Source organism: Lontra canadensis, unplaced genomic scaffold (assembly GCF_010015895.1).
Source record: "Lontra canadensis isolate GAN:19392208 unplaced genomic scaffold, GSC_riverotter_1.0 scaffold1, whole genome shotgun sequence".
NCBI classification, from domain to species: domain Eukaryota; kingdom Metazoa; phylum Chordata; class Mammalia; order Carnivora; family Mustelidae; genus Lontra; species Lontra canadensis.
In genome coordinates, this window is record NW_022630995.1 from 26,041,366 (window position 1) to 26,067,783 (window position 26,418).

At 47.1% G+C, this 26,418-nt stretch overlaps 1 protein-coding gene and 1 long non-coding RNA gene across 3 annotated transcripts in view; one reads left to right on the forward strand and one right to left on the reverse strand.

The window, feature by feature from the left end:
* Positions 1-1,928: 1,928 nt before the first annotated feature.
* LOC116864341 lies at positions 1,929-22,246 on the reverse strand. Its single transcript, XR_004381999.1, has 3 exons — positions 22,162-22,246; positions 9,408-9,574; positions 1,929-1,964 (listed from the first exon to the last, which is right to left on the reverse strand). It is a non-coding gene; the product is annotated as an uncharacterized LOC116864341 (long non-coding RNA).
* USP46 (ubiquitin specific peptidase 46) overlaps positions 22,135-26,418 on the forward strand; it is a 53,961-nt gene continuing 49,677 nt past the window's right edge. The window contains exon 1 of one of the 2 annotated variants that reach the window (XM_032851836.1): positions 22,135-22,240. In XM_032851836.1, the coding sequence (XP_032707727.1) occupies positions 22,205-22,240 (36 nt within the window). In that variant the 5' untranslated portion in view covers positions 22,135-22,204. Of the gene's footprint in view, positions 22,241-24,684; positions 24,768-26,418 lie in introns of those variants that run through there. The other variant, XM_032851844.1, reaches the window with a different exon arrangement.

Below are 26,418 nucleotides of genomic sequence, written 5' to 3' on the forward strand. Positions count from 1 at the left end.
AACCGATGTCGGGTGGGTTGGAGATAGGCATTTGAAGGAATCCTGGTCAAGAGAGTTGTGTTGTGGGTGTTAATTAGCTAGCCTCGAGTGAGGGAAACTGCCAAATGTAGCTTTAAAAGCAGCGAGAGCCGAATTAAAGGACTGCACAGATCTTTCCAGTATTGAGCTCAGAATTTACAAGGGTGCCCAGATCATTAATTAGAGTACTTTTTGATTCAGGAAATTTTAATTCCTTATCTGAAGCCATTTTTTTCAGTGACGAAAAGGAGGGTACATTGTAGATCTCTAAGAGAGCTCTCCCTGTGCTTTAGAAATATGCTACAACAAAGTGCAACCATTTTTGCTACAACACTTTTCATTATTTAGTGTATTTTGCACTACCAAAAACTCCTGAGTGGGAAGAGTTGTTTTCCCTTAATTTAATGATGAGTTTTCTTTCACTTAATACATGAGTGATGCTTTTAAGGGTCTTTTAATGGTTCTCAAGCAGCTAAAGCAGCAAATGGAGTTCCATTTACACTGTGTGTCTCATTAAGCTATTATAGCAGGGAGTAATGTGGGTGAGGAAAATCCACCGCTGCTTTTTTTTGGGCCATGAGTGGGAAAAAATGGATTTCTGGAGATGAAAACTGTGTTTTGACTTTCAAATGCCCTTCCCGGGGTGTTTATAGAGGAGTTATCACTCTAAAAGAATGTTAATTCCCAAGTAATAATAACCTCAGCATCTTGACTTCTTAGCCTAAAGAGTGAATGCCTACAGTAAAAGGTATTTTTTAATTAATTAATTATTTATTTATTTATTTATAAGATTTTTATTTATTTATCTGAGAGAGAGAGAGAGCATGAGAACAGGGAGGGTCAGAGGGAGAAGTAGACTCCCTGCCAAGCAGGGATCCTGATGCGGGCGGGACTGGATCCTGGAACTCCAGAATCATGAAGGCAGTGGCCTAACCAGCCGAACCACCCAGTTGCCCCAAAAGGTATTTTTTTTTTTTAAGATTTCACTTATTTATTTGAGAGAGAGACAGTGAGAGAGAGCATGAGCGAGGAGAAGGTCAGAGGGAGAAGCAGACTCTCCATGGAGCCGGGAGCCCGATGTGGGACTCGATCCCGGGACCCCGGGATCATGACCTGAGCCGAAGGCAGTCGTCCAACCAACTGAGCCACCCAGGTGTCCCTCAAAAGGTATTTTTAAAAAAACTTTTTATTGTGGAAAATTTCAAGCTACCTTTGACTTAAGCCAAAATCAAGAGTCAGTCGCTTAACCAACTGAGTCACCCAGGAGCCCTACGGTTAGCTTCTTCCATTCAGTATCCAAACAGGATCTATTTGGTTATGTCTTTAAATCTCTTCTATTCTAGAACAATCCTCTTCCTCACCTGACCACTGCTTTGTTCTAGAAACTGGGTCATTTGTCCTGGAAAACGACCTACATTCTGGATTTGCCTTCTTGCTTCCCTTTGGTGTCATTTAACTTGGTTCTTTATTTTCTGTAAACGGGCTTGATGAGATCTGAGTTGAATGTTAGGGGCAAGAAAACTTCCTACTTCCTAGTGTATCACATCATGAGGCACCTAGTGGCACAGTTGTGCCGTTCTTCTAGGCTTCCTTGGTGGGTCTGGGTGGTGTCCCTGGGATTCTTCTTACAAAGTTGGCCATCATCCTTTTCTGAATGTCTTCAGCTTCCACTTCTGTTCATTCCTTATATTCTTTATCCCATTAGTAGCTATAAAATAGTAATTAGAAATTGTTCAGAAATAATTTCTTCTACGTTTATTAGCTAGACTTCTGTAAAAAACAACTTTCCCTTGGGGTGCCTGGGTGTCTCAGTCAGTTAAGCATCTGACTTCGGCTCAGGTCATGATCTCAGGGTCCTGTGATAGAGCTCCATGTGGGGCTCCCTGCTCAGTGGGGTGTCTCCTTCTGTCCCTCCCTCTTCTTCTGCGGGCTGCGCTCCCTGCTCTCTCTCTCTGTCAAATAAATAAATAAAATCTTTAAAAACAAACAAACACACACCTAGTTCAAGAATGGCCCAGCTGATAAGAATAATGCTATACACTGTCGGCCTCCCTGCCGTGCTAGTCCATGGTTGCGACAATCTAGGTTTTTGGGGTTTTTTTGAAGATTTTATTTATTTATTTGACAGAGATCACAAGTAGGCAGAGCAGCAGGCAGAGAGAGAGGGGGAAGCAGGCTCCCTTCTGAGCAGAGAGCCCAATGCAGGGCTCAATCCCAGGACCCTGAGATCATGCCCTGAGCTGAAGGCAGAGGCTTAACCCACTGAGCCACCCAGGTGCCCCCACAATCTAGGTCCTTGTTATTAGAATTCTGGGAAACTGTTATGGCCCTAAATCCCATCTGGTGTGGTTCAACATGGCAGTGAACTAATTTCTCCTGTGGATTCCCATGACCAGTGCTGCTCATATCCACAGCCTCAGATCCCACGCAGCTGCTGTGCCTGGGCCTCAGAGACTCCTACCTCGGGATCTGTGTCATCTGCTCAGGTAACATGGTTCCTTCCTCCATCAGGACATGGCACGCCATTCGTATTTTAAGTCTCAGTTAACACTGTTCTCCTATGTTCTATTTTTGAATCGCTCATCTCCTCTAGGGAACTCACTCTCAGTATCTTATTAAAGTCCCCTAATGCCTGACATTTTAAGCCAAACATTTGTTTAGTTGGTTTTCCATAAAAATGATGATCCATTTTTGTAATTTCATTGGCCTTTATTTATGGAGTTTTAAATAGCACTGTCAAATGCAGGGACACACGGGAGGAAGAAATACAGATGTTTGAAAGGAGAAACAAAGTTGCCTATTTGTCGAATCTTTTTTGCACATTAGAGAACGTCAAAGCCCCTCACTCTGCATTTTTCTGCCCACGTACTTTGGAAGAAAGGATGGGGATCAGGGTCCTAGAGCATAACACAAATCCCGGATCTCTCTGGATGAAAGAAATTCCCAGTGTGTTCAGCGAAGTTCTGTGTTGTGCCAGTATCCTGCCAACGGGAAGGGCGTGGCAGGGGCCACGGTTGCGCAATCCTGCAGGGAACCAGATTCTTCTAACTGTTGCCCAAGTCTGGAATTGTTGCCTCCAGGCAGAAACCTGGGCTTGAGGCCATTTGATTACGGCAGCGGTCATAAACTCTAGTGCTGGGGGTGGGAGGGCAGGAAGGTAGCTTAAAGGAGTAACGAGGCCAGGATAGGAGACTGGTGAGTGAGGGACACAGGGCTCAAGGAAGCAGGTTACTCCATTCAGTCTCGTCTTGGCTGCGGCCAGGAATGTGGACCCTGAACGGCCAGAGCTTTTGGCATTTCAAAGAGAAGCCAACAATCTGAATGCGCACGTGAACTGTCTAGATTTCAAATGTTGGCATTAATTCGAATGGATGTTAAACTAAAAATGTCTGTGGGCCACCATTTTGGGGCTTTTGATTTAGGGGGATACTGTACTGTAAATTAATACCACAATGAAATAGACGAGAACTGGTATTTCCCACATCATCATCACATCAAGATGAGTACAAGCTAGAGCCTAAAGCCAGTTTGCTGATGCCATTAGCGGAGACTCAAATCATAAACCTTACAGGGATAAGTTAGCTCTATTCTGGTCACTGGCCAGAGGCTAGAAGTTTGCAGCTGTGTGCCATTTGTCATCTAGAAGCTCTGGATGGATGCATTCAGATCAGCACAGAGCCATAACTCAAAAGTTCACGCTCTATTGATTATGGGTCAGTGGTGACATCTTCCTACAAGGAAGGGATCCCATTATGGAGCTAGCCCCCCTTCTCGAATCCTCATAGGAAAACAGAGGAGAGTATTGATGCGGATTGCTTTATGAAAACTCTAGGGCTTGACGTGCAGGAAGAGAAGGTAGTGGGAATTTAGACAGACTGCTTTTGTCTTTCTCAAGAGTGATAGCCAGATAACATGTTCTGCTGGGATTAGATTTCAGTGTCAAGTTGTCTTCTAATTAGTCGGAGAGAGAAAGCATGGCGATATAATTACAGCCTTTGGACTGTTCAAAAGAAACAATGGGTCCAAAATGGAGTCCCTTATGTTAAGCCCCACAAAGACTTAATACCTTAATACCTACTGCATTTTTGGCCTCTCCTATGAGTGGAATTTTAAACTCGGTCTGGAATTTCCTGATCAGCACTAGTGAGGTAATCAGCTTAAGACTCCCCTGTTCTTCCCTCTAAGGGAAGGTCACCTTCCCTGAAACTGTCCTTTTTTTTTTTTTTTAAGTAACTCTCTTGTCCTGCCCCAGTTGTGCTTAATACCCAAGCACTCCATTTTCCACCGTCCCTTGGAACATTCTGTGGGATGCTTCCCGGTTTGTGAAACATTGAATAAATCCAATTGGATGTTTTAATTTACCCCATTGAATTTTGTTCTTTTTTTTTTTTTAAAGATTTTTATCTATTTATTTGACAGAGAGAGATCACAAGTAGGCAGAGAGGTAGGCAGAGAGGGGGGGAAGCAGGCTCCCTACTGAGCAGAGAGCCCGATGTGGGGCTTGATCCCAGGACCCTGCAATCATGACCTGAGCTGAAGGCAGAGGCTTAATCCACTGAGCCACCCAGGTGCCCCTGAATTTTGTTCTTTAACATATTTGGTGGCAGTGGTGAATTGAAGAGAACTTCTGGCGTGAAGTTCCCTTCATGTGAAGAGAACGTGAACCCTTCGTGTTCTCATCCTATTCCCAAAGGCTATTGGTAAGTTCTCAGTTCTGAGTGCCTTTCTCTTTGCTTTGAGCTTCTGGTCTGACATTCCACAGTTCCCTGTTCTATCCGAAACCCTAGCCCTTGGTTCCACCCCCAGATCCCACACCGAGACCTGCTGGTGGCAGCTGTCTGGAAACAGTCTGCACTTCTTTGAGGTCTGCTGGTTCCAATCTTTCCTCAGTCCCCAGTTTCCACACGGTGTGGGTGGTTATTACTGACCAAAGTTGGACTGGGTCCAGGGCCACACTGGGTCCAATTTGGGCTAGACGGGGTCCAGTGGAAGGCCTCAGGGGAATATTACATGAGGGCTAGTTGCTAATAGGAATCTCAGAAGTCAAAAAAGCTGGTGGGCACAGATAGCATTTAAAGGAGGTGAGAACATGTGCCAGCCCAAGAAGATTCCCATGATAGGCCCCCTTTGGTATTAGCTGGGCTCCAGGAAATCCAAAGACCTAGCTAAATTAAGAAATGGGATCCTTTATATCCGAAGCGTTGAGCGCACCACCTTCCAGCACACCTGCTAATTTTATGTTTAAGAAGTATAGTCCGGGGGTGCCTGGGTGGCTCAGTCGGTTAAGCGTCTGCCTTCAACTGGTGTCATGATCCCAGCGTCCTGGGACTGAGTCCCGCATCGGGCTCCATGCTCAGTGGGGAGTCTGCTTCTCCCTCTCTCTGCCTGCTACTCCCCCTGCTTTGTTCTCTCTTTCTCTCTGTCAAATAAATAAATAAAATCTTTTTTTAAAAAAACCTTAAAGCCACAAGAAGTACCTTAAACAAAAAAATAATGAGACTGATGTGACCTTTACCACTCTCCCCCCCATTCTGTCCTTTTTTAGAGTACCCACATTTTACTAATGGTCTGTCTGAACTGCCCTTCCATTCTGAAGAGACCATGAGACAGCTTCCTTTTAAAAGAAAACTTTGAGGCCACAGGTGAAACTCTCAGGTACCCTGCACACCTTGGCCAAAGACGGAACCAAGGGCCAGAGTTAAAGACTGCCCTATACCTAGGGAAGAACCCCAAATTGTTAGAAGAATTTAGAGTCATCATCAGGGACTGTGACCCTGGGCTACCTGTTCTCTATCAGCTTGCACAGATGTTGGTGCGATCTGAGGGAACAAGACGGCAAAACCCTAGGATGATGTTCAAATCCTTGGCCTTCAGCAGCTCAGGGACCAGAAAAAGCTCACAAAATAGCAGCCACACTTTTACAAGCCGCTCGTAGACTCTTCCCTGCCCATCCTGTTTGATCTGTTTTGTAAACTTGCAAACAACACCACCAAAAAAGATAACTCTCTGGCAGACTTTAAAGCCTGCGTGTAGACCATTTTCTATGGCATTTGGGGTTCAAAGCAATAAATAAGGCCCCCCAGCCTGCTCTGGCTGCCCTCTTTATACATGGATTATCTCCCGAGATTAATGGTTCAATAAAAAGGCAGAAAACAGGATGGGAGGCCTCTAGTCTGACTGAACTCGTGACCACAGCAGAGCATTTTGAGAGGACCCTGGAGCAAGATTGCAAACAAAAGTCTGCCAAGCTATTAGCTTTATAGCTCCAAGGGCAGACACCCAAAGCAATAGCTGGGCCTCCAGCCCTGCACCTTCCTAGGGGTCATTATCAAAACACTGGTCCAAAGATCAAGGTCACAGCTGTCATCGATTGGGGCACTGGAAAAGAGATTGTCCTCAAAGGTCCTAGGCAAATTCTTTTCTTTTCTTTTTTAAATTTTTTTAAAGATTTTATTTATTTGTTTGACAGACAGAGATCACAAGTAGGCAGAGAGGCAGGCAGAGAGAGAGGAAGGGAAGCAGGCTCCCTGCCTGAGCAGAGAGCCCAATGTGGGGCTCGATCCCAGGACCTTGAGATCATGACCTGAGCCAAAGGCAGCGGCTTAACCCACTGAGCCACCCTGGCGCCCCTCTTTTTTAAATTTTTTTAAAAAGATTTTGTTCATTTATTTGAGAGAAGCAGAACAGAGAGAGAAAAGCAGACTCCCCATTGAGCAGAGAGCCTGACGCAGGACTTGATCCCAGGACCCCAAGATCATGACCTGAGCTGAAGGCAGACACTCGACCGACTCAGGCACCCAGGCACCCAGGCAAATTCTTCTTAAATGCCATCATATTTACCTGCAAAGGAGAGCCCCTCACACAGTTCAAGGGACTCTGAGGGCTTCTCTGCTAAACCATTACCAGAAGCTCTCTTAAATAGCCAAGGGGAAAACTGAAGTTAAAATTAATGGGAAACCTTGGCAAATTTTAATAGATACCGGAGTTACACTTTCTACCCTGAACCCCACGCTTAAGATGACAAATCCCTCAAGGTAAAAAGGAGGTTTCCATTGTTGGGGGGTGAGGGGTGTCCGATGAAGTTCAGACAGAATTTTTATCTCTACCAGTACAAACGACTCGGGCCTTTTACATCCTTTTTTGGTGTGTCAGTCCGTTCTAGACAATATATTAGGTAGGGATCTCCTTTCTGGATTAAAAGGGCTAATACATTTTGCCTTCAATGGAGACTTCACCTTAGAATTTCCTGACCACTCTGAACCTGATCTTTTATGTTCCTTGGAGTCTGTCCTTGACACAGAAGAGGAAGAATTCCAGCAAAAGTCCCTGAATTGAATGGAGGAGCCCCAAAATCTGTGGGCTTCTAATATTTTCATTGGAAGAATAAGAGGTACAGAACCCATAAAAATTCAGACAGTTAGAGGTAAACCTCTCCCCACATTACGTCGATGTCCTTTCAAGCCTGAGCCCATGCAAAGCCTCACACTCATACACACTAGAAGACATTTCTAGTGCTAGTTCCTGTCGATTTTGTCAATCCTGAAGCCTAATGGGTAGGGAGGGCAATTTGCTCCAGATTTGAGAACTCTGAATAAGATGGTTATTCCGGTTTCCCAGTCCTTCCCAGCCCAAACACCCTTATGCCTCGAGTTCCACCTGACGCCCAGGGCACTGCTGTGCTCCTCTGTTCAGCGGAGACATCATCAGCTAGTATCTATTAGCCTTCAACGGAAATGATCGACACTCTATCTAGATAGTTAGTCCTCAATGGGTAACCAAGGCCCCCTCTTATTTCTCTCAAGTAACATCACTGAGACTTAAGTACCTTCCAGTTCCCTGGGAAACCTTTTTGTAATATGTAGATGACCTCTGGCCGTGCTTAGTCACAAAAGAGGGGTCCTCTATTTGCTATAGCAGTTAGCTGAAAAGGGGCACCAAGTCTCGAAGGCAAAACTACAATGATCTCTAGACATCGTTCAGTACCTAAGTCACGAGCAAAGTTCGGAAGCAGTTCAGCTGTCTCCAAAAAGAACCAAGCTAACTCAGGAATTTCCGAGACCTACAAGTGAAGGATGGCATTGTGGATTTGTGGATGCTCTTGCAGGAACACGGTAATAGACGTGCCCATGACCGCATGCGGTATGAGTCAGTGGCCGGGTGCCCAGCCCCGCTGCCTTCAAGCCAGAGCTGCAGCTGCGGGGTGAGCCCAGGCAACCGCAGATCTGACCCTAGGAAATGGCATTTATCTGGAAACTTCACACTTTGTCCCAAGTTGTCTTTACTCTGAACTGACTCCACGTTTCTCTGCAAGTAGACGACCTTCCTGAGATCCCTCCGCTTTCACCATGTAATCTGCATCTTCAATGTGGCAACACCCTTGATCTGGCTGTCTTGCGACCTCTGCCTGAGGAAGGTGAGCCTCCCAGCTGGGGTGCGGGGTGCCATGTCCTGACGCTTTGTCCTGACTTAGGATATAGCCCTTTAACGATTCAGAATCTACTCTGGTTTGTTAACAGGTCATACAGCAGAGGTGAAAAAGGAAATTTTCAGGCTGGTTGTGCTGTTATTACTGAGTATGATCTGCTGGGAAAGGGAAACCTCTCACAAGCCCAGTCCACCCAACCAGCAGAGCTCCATGATTTTTTTTTTTTTTTTTTTTTAGAGCTCCATGATTAACCTGAGCATGCCAGTTGCCAGAAACACATGTTGTTTTTGTTTTTCTCAAGATTTTATTTATTTATTTATTTGCTAGAGAGAGAGAGAAAGAGAGAGCAAGAGAGAGAGTGCACAAGAATACGAGCAGGGGGAGAGGCAGGCAGAGGGAGAAGCAGTCTCCCTACTGAGCATGGAGCCTGATGTGGGACTTGATCCTAGAACCCTGGGATCATGACCTGAACCGAAGGCAGCTGCTTAACTGACTAAGCCACCCAGGGGTCCCAGAAATAGATACTGTTAATATCAATATGGATAGCTGGGATACCTTTGGAATCATCTTTGATTTTATCTTATTTTTATTTTTTTGAAGTTGAATTTTTTTTTTTAAGATTTTATTTATTTGAGACAGAAAGAGAACATGAGCAGGGGCAGAGGGGCAGAGAGAAAGAGGAAGAGCAAGAAGCAGACCCCCCACTGACACGGGAGCCCAGTGCAGGGCTGGATCCCAGGACCCTGGGATCATGACCTGAGCCGAAGGCAGACGCTTAACCAGTTGAGCTGCCCACGCCCCGCCTGGAGTCATCTGTGATTTTAGAATGTTACGGAGACCAGTGGGGTTTTCTTGCATCTTCTGGGACCCCAATCAAAAGTGGGCAGAAAGCAAATGATCTTCTTACTGCCATTTTGCTATTCTCTTAACTTCTGGAATTGCTGTCATCAAAATTAAGGCTGACCTGAATGCACGGAGTACCAGGGGATGTCCCGGCTGCCTCTGCTGCAAAGGCAGAGGCATGAGATTGTGGCACATGTGGACGAAGTCCATTCTGCTTCTGCAAAAAATGGCTCTTCGTTGCCAGATGTTTGCTATCCTGATGTCCTGGTAACATGGCAACACTCTGCGCTGGAATCAGAGAAATGAAGATGGGTGAACAATGGCTATAAATGAAACAAACAGCTGGGCCTAAACCTAAGTCCGTTTTTCGGCTTCTGTATTCCCTTCCCCACCTTAGGACATTTACGATGACCCAAATTATAAATAGATGTTGGTAGGGACACTTCTGTAAAATTGCAAAAATAGCCTACCAGCCATGTCTGACTGGCCATGGCCACAATCCTGGCAAACCCTTTTTGTCCCGAGAAGCCTCAGATCTCCCTCTGGACCCTCAGAACGCCCGCACCTGGACTTCATTCAACTGCCACTTGGTTGGTATGGGTGATCAATGTGTCCTTGTGACCATATGTGTGTTTTCCACGTGTGCCGAAGCCCTCCCCTGCCACAAGGCTGATGTCCTCATAGTGGCCAAGAAACTGTTGGAAAGTATGTTTCCCACTTGGGGTTTACCTTCTATAATCTCCAGGGATCAAGGCACCCACTTCACTGAACCAGTCATCTGAGCCTTCACCAACACCTTGCAAACCTCTTGGGATTACCACTGTCCTATCACCCTTCAATATCAGGCAAAGTTGAGAGAACTAAGCAGAGCCTTAGATTTAGAATGTCAACACTTGCAGAAACCACTGGATTTCCATGGCCACAGTTTTGTCTTTGGTCTTGCTGACTAGTAACAACACTCCCTTTGGGAAAGCTCCTCTACACACGATAGTCACTGGCAGATCGATGTCTATTGGTACATAACCTTCTGCGGAAGATATACAACTTTCACACATGAATGACCACCTACAGTAAGCTTATGCTTATGTCTCCTGCTTAAGCGTATCATCAACAGATTAAAGAAGATTTTCTGGATCCCATTTCAAGGCATCCTGTTGGTCACAGTCTAGAGCCATCAGAGGACAGCCTCGTTGTGCCTCATTGGAAGGGATCGTCTCAAGTGCTCCTGACCACACTCTACTGCAAAACTAGAACACCTTGAGCCTTGAGGACATGTCTCACTGATAAAGAACACTCTGCCTGACATCTGGCCCCGGGCAGATGATGCAGACCTACAAATTGAATAGACAAGGAAGGGAAGTGGCCGACATTGAAGTAGACTACCTTCACCCAAGACACCAGATCAAGAACTCATACTTGAACTAAACATGAAAACCCTTTCTCCTCTCTCTTTTCTTTACTCTGGCATTGGCCTGGAGAGATAATATTTCTCATTGTATCCCTCAGGCCATTGCTAAGGGGCAGGGGGTGGGGGTGGGGGTGGGGTAACTCTCGGATCTCTAGATTTGTCACCATGCAAGAAGTCCTCCCTGGGACCAATTTCTCTTCAAATCTCAATGTCAATCCCCAATCCCCCCTCCCCTGTCCCCCACTTAGAAGTATGCATCCAGTTAGACACATTTCCCCTTGTGAATCTTAGCATATTCTGACTTTTCTGTTCCCATGATTATCTAGACCAGGTCCTCTCCCGCTCCCTGAGAGAGCTCACCAGTAGCACCCATCTTTGTAAGGCACTCAAGATGACTTTTTATTTCAGGTTTATTTCTTTATAAATAAATATATATAATATATACTATATTATATATAATAAATACAAATATTTATAAATAGTCTTTATTTCTTTATTTCTTCCTATATTTGCTAAAACACTGACCCTGGGTTTAGGAGTAAATAGAAGTGATCATATGACTAGAAACCTCTCCTTCACTCTTGGAGACACTGCAGATTCTGCTGCTAAGACACCAGCTGCCCAGCAAAGATCCTTGGACGGTCTGGCTGAAGCTGTTGGGAGTAGGGAGGTGTCTGAGCTGTGGTGCCCAGAACCTGTTGTACCTGGATTAACACTTCTGGGGAAGCTGCAACTCAGTTAATGTAAGATTTCCGAGTAAGCCCCTTGGCTTAATAGCGTGATTTCTTCGATGGGGTCATTCGTTGATGGGTTCAGTCTTGGGGACCGTGGCCCCAAAGTGTACTCCGAGTGTTGGGAATTATCCTGCTTATAGGTACAGTGATCTCTCTGGTGTGCTGTATTCTCCTGAGAGCTTTAAATGCAGGTCTGCAGCCACCAAACAAACTATTTCCCTAAGGCTGGAATGACAACAAAGGAACAAAGAGAATGACCAACTACAACATTGTGAGCCTGACGTCATGACCCGGGAGTGCCACAGAGAGAAAAGCCCAGGACGAATGAAAGCTTCGAGAACTAGAGCGGTAGCTGAGAGTGGCGTTAATGCCTTGAGTTTCGATCACATCTCTCAGGCTAAGAGTTGAAGCAAGAGAGGGGAACAGTTAAAAAGAAACACCAGGCCCCTAAAGGAGTGGCCAAGACTTTGTGTCTAACCTAACTGCAGTTTAGGTTTCTCTGGATTTTAAACTCATGGGTTGGAATTTCCAGATCAGCCCTACTGATCTGCCTAAATCTCCCTACCATTCGTTTCCTGCCCACCCCCACCAAGGGAAGGTGACCTTGCCTGAAACCATCCTTTCTTTTCTCCTGCTAGTTAACTTCTCCATCCCACACCCGTCTGCCTATCTAAGGCTTCCATTTTATACAACTCCTTGGAACAGCCTCTTGTTTGTTAGATGGGATGCTGCTGACTCCTCATTCTGAAATAAAGCCAATTAGATCTTTCAATTTGCTCAGCTGAACTTTCTTCTTTAACAAGACATAGTGGGCAGCACCCGGGTGGCCCAATCAGTCAGGTGTCTGCCTTGGGCTCAGGTCATGATCTCAGAGACCTGGGATTGGGGTGTTGGCTTCTCCCTCCTGTCCCTCCCCCTTGCCACCATAAACTCTCTATCAAATAAATAAACAAAAATCTTAAAAACAACAACAACAACAAAGCAACACCACCCAACAAGATAGAGTGGTCTTTTTCATGGTTAACTTAGTGCACTTACAAAATTAATCTGAACTTTGGGAAATTAAATTTAAAGAATTTCAGATTTCAGAAAGTCAGTCCGTGGACTAAAATTCCGGGTATCCTATAAAAGGCTAAGGGTATATGGACCTGAATTCTACTTCTGGCTCCGTTGCAGTGGATCTGGGCTCTCATTTAACCTCTCTTGGCTTTAACTTGTTTGAATGAGATGAATCTAATTGTAATGGTCAGTTCTTCTATCACTTATACTTGGTTTTTAAAAATTTTGTGGTTTTTCTGTTATTGCTTACAGTTATTGACTCTTTCTCTACCTTGTTTTGTTTCAAGAAGCTATCAGGTGAATCCTTTTGTTGGCTAGATGGGTCAGATGGATGGGTCACACCTCAATATCATTGTTTTTGTATTAGCTGGGACATGGACTGATCACTGAGATGGGCTGAAGAGGAAACAGGCTGATGTGCACTCATTACCGAAAACATTGTAATGATTTTTATGAAATCGTACGTGGCTCTCCCTGTTCTGCTATAAAAGGAAACACAATTAGTTGTTCATTAAAATACAGTACTCTAATAACCACCATGAAATATAGCTATATACACACACAACTGTATATACACAACTATATAAATACATACACACAGCGGGCCTGGGTGGCTCAGTGGGTGGATTAAAGCCTCTGCCTTCGGCTCAGGTCATGGTCTCAGGGTCCTGGGATCCAGCCCTGCATCGGGCTCTCTGCTCTGCGGGGAGTCTGCTTCCTCCTCTCTCTCTCTCTCTGCCTACCTGTGATCTCTGTCAAATGAATAAATAAAAAATCTTCAAAAAAATATATATATATAATATATATTTATATAAATAAATATATATTTATTTATATTTATTAATTTATATATAATTTTATATATTTATAAATATAAATATATATATTTTTATATACACACTCGCCAAAATGGCTAAAATTAAAAATGGCTAAAGTTAAAAAGCTAGTACTAGGTATGGGGAGGATGTGGTGTCTGGGACCTGATACTCTGGTAGTGGGAGCACCAACTGGACCATTTTAGAAAACGTGTTTGGCATTATCTGCCCAGGTTGAACACACGCGTGCTCGATGACAGCATCTCATGCCTTGTATGCGCCCAGCGGAGATGTGTGCCTGTGTACGCCAGAGGACACAGAAAGAATGCTCATGGGAGCATTTCTGGTCATAGCTTCCAGGGAGAAAAAAACAAATACCTAGCAGTGTTGAATTTGTAAACAGACTATTGGCTCTTCAGACAACAGAATGCTACACAGCACTATGAACTAAGGAACCACAGCTTCTCTGAGCAATGTGGCTGAGTTGCCTAAACATGATATCGAGCAGAAGAAACCAGGCAAAAAGGCTACATCTCACATGCACGTGCACCGCCCCCGCCCCCCCCCCCACAGGACCCAGGCAAAACTAAGTGCCGGTGTTAGAAGTCATGATAGGGCTTACGCCTGGCAAAGAGGGCTCAGGGATCTGGAAGAGCGTCGGGAAGGGCTTCAGGGATGCTGTAATGTTCTCTTCCTTCACCTGCGTGGCATTTGCATGTGTGTGTCTGCTTTGTGACAATTCCCTTAAGACTCAAGCCCCTTTCTGAATGCATGTTTTAGTGAAAAATATTAAAAACAGAAAAATGTGATGGTTTCTGCTTAGTCAAAATAATAATAGCTCTTTTAAAAGTTATAATAACCTATAGGACTCTGTAACAGCTGCTGCTGAAGCTCATTATTTTAGAACACTGACTTTGACCAAATGACTCATAATTAACCCCTCTCCCTGGGGGGGTGGGGAGTAAAAAGTAAGCTATCTTGAATTGTCCTTATTTATTTTTTTTAAAGTCCACAACAGCAATGAGTGTAGCGTGCCTAAAATGAAAACATCTACAGTATCATCATTACAAAGGTTCCAAGTGAACCAGAATACCAACGAACAGCATAAACCATTTGTAATTATCTGAATTAAGTAGTATTCTTGAAACTTTTGAATCCATTTGCCTAGCTTGTGTAGATCTTGAAGGGCTTACTCAATGACTACAGCCTTCTAAGCCAGTCAGTCGCTTACAGTCTACCTCTTTGGGGTCATCCTGATGGTGAGTGATGGATAGGGTGTGTATAGAGCTTTACAAGGCACAGAGTGGCACGGCCTCCACCAGGAGCATGCTGCTCACTGGCCCTGTCAGTGGCATCCTTAATCTGGCCTCTGTTTTCTAAGAAGAAATACAAGAGTTGAGCCTTAAACACCCCCGCCCCCCCCAACGCTGGGCATAAAGCTGAACAGACAGTTCAGGACAGTCATATCTTGTTTCCAGGGGTTGCCAACTTTCTAGAAGGGCAGGACGGAAGAGGAGAATTACAGGCACTGCCCCCTGAAGGGAAAACTCCTTCCAGGGGCCACATGTGAATCCCTGCCCTCCCACCAGGTGGCAATGGGGTTTATTAAAACGATGGAGATGATCACATGTGGGCCGCTAAGGGCATGAGGGTATAATTTGGCAAAAAGACCTACATTCCCTTTATTGAAAATAGTGTTTGTGGATATGGAAGGACTGTAAACGCCCCCAAGGAGAGCCTGTTCTATTGCTGATCCGGCTATAAAAGAACTATTCACCTTACCTGGAGAATCTCTTCTTGGAGGTCTTCCAATCTTCTTTCAAACACTTGCAATCATATCCCCATTCAACAAGTATTTATTGAGCACCTATTATGTGTCTTACTATTCTAGGGATATAGCAGTGGACAAAGCAGTCAAAACCTCTTCGAGTGACCATGGAGTTTGTATTGCTTCCTGCCTACTTTACGGAGAAGAAGGAGGCTATTTCCTGTTAATTTCCTCAACGTAACGGATGGACTTGTTCCTTTCCAAAGCTCTAGGGCTCCTGATCTGTCTCTCTACCCTACTAATAACTACCTTCATCCAGCCTCACTGCTAGGTTCACTAGCCCCCCATTCTTTGATGACAAACACTTAGGGTCTCCCCACACTAATAATCATGATAAAAGGGACAGATAATATGGTCAAACCTTCAACTGATTATCTTGCCTCCCTTAGAGCATCTGAGACCTCCCTTTATCACCAAATCTCTCTAGAAAATCTCATTTCTTTTCTTTTCTTTCTTTCTTTCTTTCTTTCTTTCTTTCTTTCTTTCTTTCCTTCTTTCTTTCTTTCTTTTAAAGATTCTATTTGTTTGAGAGAGAGAACAAGTGGAGGGGAGAGGGAGAAGCATGCTCCCTGCTGAGCAGGTCCCAGGACCCTGAGATCATGACCCAAGTTGAAGACAGACACTTAACTGATTGAGCTATCCAGGGGACCCTCTCCAGAAAATCTTTTCTAAGGGAGGCTCATTTGCTTCAACTTCCTTACAGCAAGCTTCCCTTCCAAGCCCCGCCCTCCCCTCCCTGTGAAGGCTGTCAGTTCTATAGAATTCAGATCAGAACGTGGAGAAAAGAGAAAACCACAGGAGAGCAGGACAGTGAGTAAAATGCTTCTGAACAAGTGAGCCAAGTGTTTCACTTAAAATAATTACCTGCAAAGAGAGAGCCTCTTGTTGGGTGCTTGGCATTGTGCCAGGAATTTGAGGCTTGCAGAGAAATACAAAAAGTGACCTTTGATAAAAACTTAGTAAGGGAAGATGAGACTGAGAAGGCTTCCTCGGGAAGTAAGGTTTGAGCTGAGTTTTGAGGAATGAGTGAACTTGCACTAGAAGGAAGAAGAACTGGCTGAGGGTGGGCTGACGGGCGTCACGAGCCTGAGGACATGGAAGCAGGACATAAGGATGATGTTTGGCTTAAAACTTGGAAGAAGTGGGGCAGAGCCAGGTTAGCCATGACCTTGCAGACCAGGCAAAGAGCCACCCATTCAAAGTACTTTTGAGCATGTCAAGCCTCTACCACCCCATCTCTTTCCCTTCAAAGTCAAACATCTTTACTGTCTTCTTCCTTCCCTTTCACTTACCAGCCCATTCCAATAGGTGTTCTATCCTAGCTGCCCCCTGCAAACTGCCCTGGAGAGAATTCGAAGGACTCCTGAGTAATAGGCTTTGCTGAGAGGATATTCTCAGGGATGGGGCAGATTACGTAACACTCTGAGCCTGTTTCCTCTGAAATGGGGATGATAATATTGCCCTCCTCAAAGGGTTGTCAGAAGGATTAAATGCATCGTAAAGCCTTGCCCAAGAACTGAACATTGTTACTGTTATTATTTCTGTTCCTTGAGCTCTTAGCTGCATCTGATGCATCTGACTGCACTCTCCATCTTGGAATCCTCTTCGGCTTTTGCAGTGTTGCACATCTGTTTGCTTTTCCTTTACCTAGCTTTCCATTAGTTTTCTTTAGATCTTCTTCCTCCACCTGATCCTTGCATGGTGGAGCCCCTCGTGACCTTCCCCTTGTCTATTCCCATTCTACACACGGTCCCTAGGCAATTTCATCCATAACTGCATGTCCTGTGCTAGCTCCGATATATTAATTAATATTACATGTATCTCCAATCCGGACATCTCTTCTGAGCCCCAGACTTGATATAATTCAGGTTTATCATGGTTATCTGAAACTCAACACCTATGAAATAATCTCACTTCTTTCCAACCATCAACACCTGAACCTTCTCCTTCAGCATTCCCTATGGTAAAAAATAACATTCTTGGGGAGCTTGGGGGGCTCAGTGTGTTAAGCGTCGGAGTATTGATTTTGGCTCAGGTCATGATCTCAGGGTTGTGAGATCGAGCCCCACCTGGGGCTCTGCGCTGCGTATGGAGCCTGCTTAAGATTCTCTTCCTCTCCCTCTGCCCCTCGCTCCCCTCCCCCCAAAGATATTCTTTTTCATTCCAGTTGGAAACCTGGGACTCATCTTTGTCTCATCCTTGTCAACCACTTCAGCCCACTGTCTCCAAAAAGAGTCTTCAGTGCGTCCACTTCTGTTTCCCCACTGCTGCTCCTAAAGTAAACCCAGGCTACTGACAGCTCTGGGACTCTCTTGCCCCAGATTTCTAACTGGCCTCACAAAGAGTGCTTTTGCTCCTTCAACCTTTTTTCCCTGGCTGGTAGCCAGCTTTTTTTCAGTTAATCAAAATGTCTAAGCAAATAAGAATCTAATCATGTTCCAACCTAGCTTCAAAATCTCTCCATGGCATTTCAGTTGCCACTTCAAAATAAGCCAGTTGTTCCAAAGGCTTAGAGACTCTTAACCACCCATGAATACACTCATGACCTTCGAGGTAGAGTCCCTCTAACAGGAACTCTAATTTGATGTTCACTCCCAAAGTTAGCTTAGCTATATGTTATCCTTATTGCATGGAAAATGTAGCAAAGATAGCCAGGAACAATGTTAATGAATCCTGCAGTAGAAATCAACCAGTATAAAACCGGGGCTGCCTTCTTTTATCCTAGGATCACCAGTGGCTCACACAGCTTTAGGCACAAGGTATGTGTTTCGTAAACAGGTGTCTGATGCATGATGAAAAGGAAAAAGCTGCCATAAAGTTCCTTACAGAATTGAAGTATCATCCACAGAAACCGCTTTGGTTGCAAACTCGACAGCCCGCAAGATATTTTCCCCAGGGATGGCCAAATGTTTATTAGCATTTGCATATCAAATGAGCTGCAATAACCTATTTGGTGATGAGGGAAAAAAGAAAGGAAAGAATGTGCCAGGCACAGTGCCTGAGACCTGGTGAGATTTTTCACAAATGCCCGAGACAAGCTTCTTTCTCTCCAGAGGCTTCCAGGCCACTTGGAGAGAGGCAAAATTGTCCAAAAAGTTAACGTTCGCTCTCTTGCCTCCTCCTATGGAAAAGGCAGTGGTCTTCCTTTAAGTGTAAAATGGCGAGTAAAAATAGGGCTGGCTCTCAGTCTCATGTCTGATAAGGGCTGAGAATCAGATGTTAATCAAATAATCACGGGCATAATAATAGCCGCTATTCTATCTAGTGACTAGTATGTGCCAGGCATATTTTTAGTCCTTAAATAAATTAATGCAGTCACATTCTATTGAACTCTTACTATTGTCATTTCATAGAGACAGAAACTGCAGCACAGAGAGGTTAAGAAACTTGCCCAAGGTCATACAGCTGGTCCAGGCAGTCTGGATCCAGCCTCCATACTGTACAAGATACGGCATAGACATATTTACAAGGTCCACAAAGGTAGTATGGGTGATGCTTTAAGAACATCTAACAAGGGCATCTCAGTTTGTCTGAAGGCTGAGTAGTGTCAACCAAGCAAAGAGGAGTAGTGGGAGAGGGAAAGACACAAAACTGGTAGGAACGGGAGGGGAGAGTGTGGAACCACCTGGATATAGCGGTTCATTGGTAGTGGTGGTGAGTGGAGGGAAGGAATCTGGAAGACCTCATGGAGGAGGCAGATCTGAAGGAAGACCTTGAAATATTGGTTTAGTTTGTAGAGAGGATAGGAAAGAGGAACATGAACTCAGACTGAAACTAATTAATTTAGGGGAGAGGAAGACACTGGTTATGAGGATTCTTCCAATTGCCAGCAGACACTCAGATGGAACTGACCAAAGAAAACAAGGACTTCACTGGCTTGAGCTGCGGAAGAGTCCGGAGTATAGACCTGGCAGCGGGGAGATGAATGATGTTAGGGTCGCTCTTCCATTCCTCAGTTCCATTTTTCTATGTTGGTTTGGATCTTAGGCGGTGGAAATATGGAAGCTCTGGATTTTATCCTACCACTTTGGCAAACTCAGGAAGTGGAGTGCTTGTTTCTCTAAAGGCCCCGTGTGCACCCGGGTTAGCTCAGCTTATACTACGTTCTCCTGGTTGAGTCAATCACTGTGGCTGGACCATGAGAGGCCCTCCCATTGGCCAGGCCTGGATCACGTGCCTTCCCCTGGAAGCAGAGGGCAGGGTCGGCCATACCTGAACCATAGGTTTTGAAAAAGGGACAGCTGCCCAAAGTAGAATCTGGGAACCAGGCAAGCAAAAACTGAGAATGCCGTCACGATTGATTGGCTGGACCGGTGTTCCTCACACGTCATGCGCAGAATCTCATCTAATAGGTTTGGGCTGGGACCTTAGAGGCCCCACTTCTAACAGCGTCCCCGGTGAGGTCAATGCTGCCGGTTCTCGAACTGCGCTTCATGCGGCGAGGGGCATGTGTGAAAAAGGCACCTGTGACTGCCTCCCTCAAATTTCTTTAGGCTGTTCAGTGCTAGCCTGTATCCCAACCTTCCATTTGCCTGCTTTTCTCAGTTTTGACTCTATACCTTTCTACTAGCTGGCCCATGCGTGTGAAATACGTTTCCTCCCTGTTCTCTCATTAACGTGTCAACATTTTTATGACTTTGCCTCTTATTTCCTCCAAACGTTTCCTCGCTGAATGAAGCTAGGGTTAGGCTTCTTCGTCTTCAGCTGATGCTTTTTCCAATTTGGACCTGTGAATACTAACCTTGTAGTAGTGTAAAAATGTATTTAATTATTCACGAGCCTGACAAGACCTGTGTTCATTGATTTGTTGTGTGTGTAAGTCACTGCCTGAGTTTCAATCTGGGTGTTAGTCTATATTGAACACTTCGGTTTTAGGCTATAGGCTGTTAGAAGGTATGCAAAATACCCTTTGTATGTGCTGATGTAATCAGTAATCAGGTGATGTCCAATTTTCATTGTGTCAGCGGTGTTTTCAATCTTCTAGACTTTGCAAGCCACTGTGCCAACATTGGCAGAAATACGGAACTCAATTATGGTACAAAATTTCCGTATCATTGAAGGCTTTGGATTAATGCCTTTAGAAAGGAATGTCTGTGAATCTGAGGCCCGAAGCCTGAGTTTTAGACTCAGGTTTGCTCCTGAACTTGTTTTGTGACTTTGTTCAAGTCTGAAAACCTCTCGAGGCCTCTTATTGGACAGACGCTATATTGGGTGTCTTGCTGCCCTGTACTCACCCATGGTGCTCGGCCAACTTAGCAGACTCACTTCATTTGTAACATGTGGGTGACCCCAGGGAGGTAAGACACCTGACCCTGGAAGCCTTCTTTTATCCATCTGCCAAAGACAGTATTAATCATTAATGTGATCATGGCAATGGGAGGTCATGAATGTAAAGAACATCAAGACTGATAGTGGTAAGAAAATCATAGTTAACTATTATCCATCATAAGTTTTTGGAATGAAGGTGTTGGCTGAATGACTTAACATAAGCAGGAGTATTATTCCTTCAATCCATTGAAATATACAGAGCCACCATGACCCCAGGGACTGTCACTCAGCAGTTGTCTTTTCTTTACACCCATGTTCTGGAGATATCAACAATCAATGGCTCACTTACCTGACACAAATCAACACTTCATACATAAGGGAGGATAGGAAGCATGATGTTTTCCCAGTATGTCAGCCTTGGTTAGGAAAAAACTACCTTCAATTAGTTTCTCTTCTCATTCAATTTGTCATTAAATGTATCTATCGGTTTACGAATTATCACGGGTTCCACTTGTACAAGCTCTGTTGAAAGCCCTGAACTGCAACTTTGTAGAATTGTTTCACGTTCGGGAATGGGCTCCCCCACTTCACCTGAACAAATCGGCTGAACGGTGTAGATTGGTGCTTTGAGCCAGAAGCCACGACCTTTCATGCGGGAAATGCGTCTACACCGATGTAGCAAAACCTTCTCAAAACCTAAAGGTCTGCTTTTTTTGATGCGGAAAAGTTTGGTTCTCGGTGTATCCGGGTTCCAGTCGCTGCTTGGACGGTCTCTGATCCTCCTCCAGGATTCAGACTTCTCTTTTGTACCTGCTACTGCCACAAACTGCCCGAGCGCGCCGCGGCTGGCCTCCGCCCAGACCCAGATTCCTCTCTCCTCCCGGCGCCCTCTACCAGGCAGGCGCCCCGCGGCTGGCCAGGGCCCTCCGACAACCCCGCGTCCTGACCCCATTTACTCCCTGGGTCCCCGCCGGTGCCATCTGGCTGGAACCGCGGGGAGAAACTAAAAGTTGGACGTAGTCATCCCTGCTCTCTGCCGTCTTCACTCGCCCCAAATGAAAAACCGGGGCTGCCGGCGGACGAGCGGCAGGAAGGAAAAAGCTTAGACGGGAAACGGCCTCGGGGCCCCGCCGGCCCTCTCCGCGGCGCCCGCCTTCCCCGGCTCCCCGCGGGCTCCTGGCGGCGGGCACCCCCGCGTCGGGGACGGTCTCGGGGACGCGCGAGGCGCGGCTGCTGCAGCCACGCGAGCGAGGGCCTGGCCCGGCGCTCTGGCCCTCAGAGGGTGAAGCAGGAAATAGGCGACGAGAGAGGCCGGGGCGGGGGACCGGGGCGGGGGAAGGGGGACCCGGGGCGCTGGCGGAGGAGCGGCGGGGGCGGGGCGGGGGCCGGGGGCGGGGCGGGGGCCGGGGGCGGGGCGGGGGCCTGGCGCGCGGCGGGAGCACTCGGAGCGCGGGCTGCACGCGGCGCGCTCGGGCCGCCCCTCCTCCCCGCGCCGCCGGCCGCGGCCCAGGCTCCCTCGCTCCGCCACTCCCCGCCCCTCCGCTCTCCCTCCCGCCTCCCCGCCTTCCCCGCCCTCCCCGCCTCCTCCACCTCCTCCTCCTCCACCTCCTCCTGCTCCTCCACCTCCTCCTCCTCCCTCCCGGCCTCCCTCTGCCAGCCGAACTGCCAGCCGGACCCCAGGCCGCCTCCCCGCCGCCGCCCCGCCGCCCCGCCGCCGCCCGGCCTCCCCGCGAGCGCTCCACCATGGACAGTCCTGTTTTCACCTTATAAAGATGGCGGTGCGGGATCGCTGCAACCTTTAGACTAATGACTGTCCGAAACATCGCCTCCATCTGTAATATGGTGAGTGGCGGCCGTCGCCGCCTCGGGGGTCGCGCCGGAGGCGCGGCGAGGCGAAGAAAGGGAAGCCCGGGCCGCCCACCCGCCGGGCGCCGGGGTGGGGGCGGGGGGCGCCGGGGTCCGCGCGGCGCGGCCAGAAGTTCCCGGGCCCCGCGCCCGGCGGGCGGGCCGCAGCACCCCCGGGGCGGCCGGGGGAGGGGCCCGATCCCCCGCACCCCCTCCCAGCCCCGGGACCCGGGAGCCCGCCCGCCGGTGCCAGGGCGCTCCGCCTTGCCTCCGCCCTCGGGCTGCGGTGGAAGCGTCCTCAGGGGAGGGGTTGGGGGGGGATAAGCTGGGGATGGGGGGGAAACCCATCCCGCCTTTGCGGTAGATAAAGCCCTACGGGTCTCCCTGACCGCCCTCGTCTCATTTTGACTTCACTCCTTAAACTATATTTAAAATTCACTTTTGCAAAGGCAGTCGGTGTATCTGGAGAAATTTTGAAATGTAATAAAGCTGGAAAGAAGTGCAGAATTGTGGTTGGAGAAGTAAACTTCTACCTGGTTTGGGAAGCACGGTACATTGCTTTGGATGCCTCAATTTCTCCACCTGTGAAAGAGGGACAAGGTTATTTGGCGGTAACATTTGGAGGCCCTGAGGGCGGGGCCGTCTTTAGGCGTGGAGGAGGTCTCCAGGGTTATCTTGCCTGATCTGCTGCAGACCTCTCCGAGGCTGGTGAGCGTGGTCTGGTGAGCGTGGTCGCAGCAAGGGGACGTCTTCGGGCTCTGGTGGGGCTGGGTCCATGATGCGGTGCTCACTTTAACTTGGTTTTCTCCCATTGCTGCTCTCCTTTCCTTTTCAGTGTTTGCAGGAACAGCTTCCAGCCCTTGGGTTCCCAGGGTGTACCCTGCTGGCACCCCCACTTGTCAGAGCTTTGGGAAGCTCAGCTTGCCCCCCTGCAATAAGGCAATGGCCCTCCTGCGCGGTGTGAGAGTGTGTGTGCTTTGCCTTCACTCTCTGGGGTCCCCTTCCCCTCCATCAAAGGGCGCCACCCCCCCCACCCCCCCCACCCCCGCCCCCGGCTGAACACGTGTTCATTTAATGCCAGTTTGGGGAAAACCTCCCTTGAAGCTCTCATACAGACCCCTGAAGGGAATCTGAGAAGGCAAGATTGAGAAGCCCTGGGGTAAGGTGATCTGGCTACCCTTCCCCCATCGCACAGCTTTTTAAATCTTCTGTCCCACATTCTCCTGCAAGATTAGCACACAGGGCAAAGGAGCATTCAGGAGCCATGTGTTCGCTCAGGGGTGCAGTCAGGACCCACTGGCGCTGGCTTCAGTTCTCAGCACCGCCAGCCGAGCAAATGCTGGGGCTTCCCGGAGTGAGAGCTGCAAAGGTACTGGCGTAGGACTAGTTAGATGTAGTGGGTGGCTCCTGGAGGAGTTCCGTTTCCTCTCCTTTCCTTCCTTCTCCGCGCAGAGACAGGTCTCCTGCTCCTTCCTGTCGAGTGGCATTAACGTTGGCTTGGTGCAACGAAAGGGTGATGCCTTGCTTCCCGGTTTTCCTAAGACCAGTTTGTGAGGGCCACCGGGAAGCCGGAGCAGCTCTGATCCTCCCTCCTGCCTGCTGTGTGGCCTCAGGCTGCCGGGCCAGTGAGGCACAGTCCTAGCTCTTGGTGGTGTTCCTTTCCTGCCTGGGTGCAATGACGCCCCTCTGTAGCGAAATAGCCTGGGAACTTGAGAGCTCAAAGCTCCCAAAAGGAAGCCAGCATCTACTCCCCCCCTCCCCCCCCGCCGCCCCGCCACGGCTGGGGCTTCTTGGCACACCTGGGCAGTATGGCACAACCAGGTTCCAGCAAAACTCAGGCTGCAGGGAAGACATCAGTACTGTGTCTGCAGAGTTGACACCTCGTGTGGAGTCCCTGAAGCGGCACCAAAGTTAGGATGGTCACCCAGGTGAAGTGAGGAGCCGATAATTCCTAAGTAGGGAGTTTTCTGTTCCTAGTTGGACACTGTGTCTTGAGCAAGTGCAAGTTCTGGTTTGAACATGTACCAGCTTTTTGTCCTTGAACAAGTTGCTGTCTTACTTTCCTCACCTAGAAAAAGGGGATGACCATGGTTTCCTTCCTCATTAGGCTGTTGCATTACATGAGCTCCTGTACTACAGGGCCTAGTACATCGCAAGCATTCAGTGAGGGCTCGCTGTTATTATTAACATCTTTCTCGTTATTATGTCACCTTCCAGTGTGGCTTAAAGAATAATGAAGATGATAGGCTCTTGGAAGCAGCCACTAATATAAACAAGCCCACGTTCATTTATGCAAGTTCATTTATGCAAACCAAGCCAAAGGGCAGGATGCAAAGGCTGGGATGAGAATCCGTAACCCCACCCCTTATAAAAGCCTGCCCAGGTCAGCCCTGCCCCTCCCAGTCTCCCTTCCCACGGGAGGGAGAAGGCTTGGGGATGAGGAGACTGTCTTTTCACCTGATCAGCTGTACATTTGCACCAGACCCCTCCTTAGGTTCTTCCTTGGATGATGAATTGTTTCCAGGTAGGTCTTCTCTGAATCTCTGTTGACTGGTTATAGTTTCTCTCTGGGGCTCTCCTTGGTCTTTTCCACTCCTAACATGATTAGGTCCTGGCTGGTTTGCGTAGTTGTAGAAGGAGCAAGTGGCAATTGCCTTTTCTTCTACGCAGCTGGTTTGGCGTGTTTTAACCAGGCGGATGTGTCCAGAAAGGGTGTTAAGAGGTACCATCCTCCTAGGTGAGACTTGGACAAGCCAAAACCTAGCTTGGAACAGCGGACCTGTTTCCTCTGTCAGACAAGAAAGGACCCAGCCGAGCAGAAACAAAACTTGTAGCAAATCCTTTATGTGATTGAGGAATTAACCCCTTCTCTTTCCCTCATACTTCTCCTCCCTGGTTTAGATACAGGGGTGTTGGAAAAGATCCACATTCCTCGACTTGTCTCCTTATACACTGAGGTTTTATTGTCCCCTGGGAGTGTAATGCTGGTTCCTACCGATTTGTTTGAGTTTTACATTCGTGTGAAATCCTGCCGCCGTGGTTCTTGATCAACTTGCTTGTGTCAGCTTTAGCTGCCTGGTGTGTCTGCTTCTGAGATAGTAACTAAGCTTGTTTGGCTAGTGTGTTGTAATTTTTTTAAAATGTACTAGCTGCTACCAAGCATGAGGAAATGTCCCTTGTTGGTAATCCTCTGATTTTTGTCCAGATCAATGAATTTAACTTCTATTAATCACCTTGCAAATGGAAAGTTTTTTGGTTTCACCTCCTTACCACCCCCCGCTCCGTAAGATTTCAGTTTGAAGAGCTTGAGAAATTTTCTCTAGAGGAAGCCTTTGCTCGGAGAAACCAAATGCGTCCTTTAGACTTGTACCAATGCAAATTTGTCTGAATCCTCGAATCTTCATTTCATTTGTTAATAGTGCTGTAAGATGTACCATAGAGAAAATGCTGGCTGTCAGATTGACTACGGTTTTGTTCCCATAAGCAACCATTTGTTGAGGACCTGCTGTGTTAGCGTTGGCATGTACTATGGGCAGGTGCTCCATAAATGAATGAGGTGAGTCCCAGCAGTTTCTTATTTTGTGGGTGTGACATTGGTAAAGACTGAACAGTTTCAGTAAGGTGCATTTACCTGCACAGCTGAAGGTGCGGCAGAGGCTCAGAAGCAGTACAGTGAAAAGGCTGATACCACAGCAGGTGTTTCTTTAGTATAGTTTGCATTTGGTCCGAGTTCAGTTAGTTTTTGTTTTATATGAGGACATGAATCTAGTCAGTGTACCTTAGAATGGGCATCTGTCCCAGTGCCTGTCTCTTAAGTTAAGCATGAGCATAATGGTAACGTTGGACAAATTGTTGTCTTTCTTGGGACCCAAGTCTTTCTCACCTTGTAAAACTGATGTGTTTTGGGGGGCTGTCCAAAGCTTCTTAGAGAACAGTATTTCTTAGAGTCTTTAGAAAAACAGTTCCTTCCCAAGATGGGGCAAGCATCTGAAAGATAATTCAAGGCACTTTGGGAAAAGTCTAATGATGTGGGAGGGACCAGGTGTTCTACAGGTCCGTGAGTTGATCCATGGTCCATCCCTGATGATGCTGCTGTCAGAAGCTCATGGAAGGATATAGGCTTTGGGATTTCCCAAAAGAGGGTGCACCCAGGGTGGGGGCAGAAGGGGTCTCTC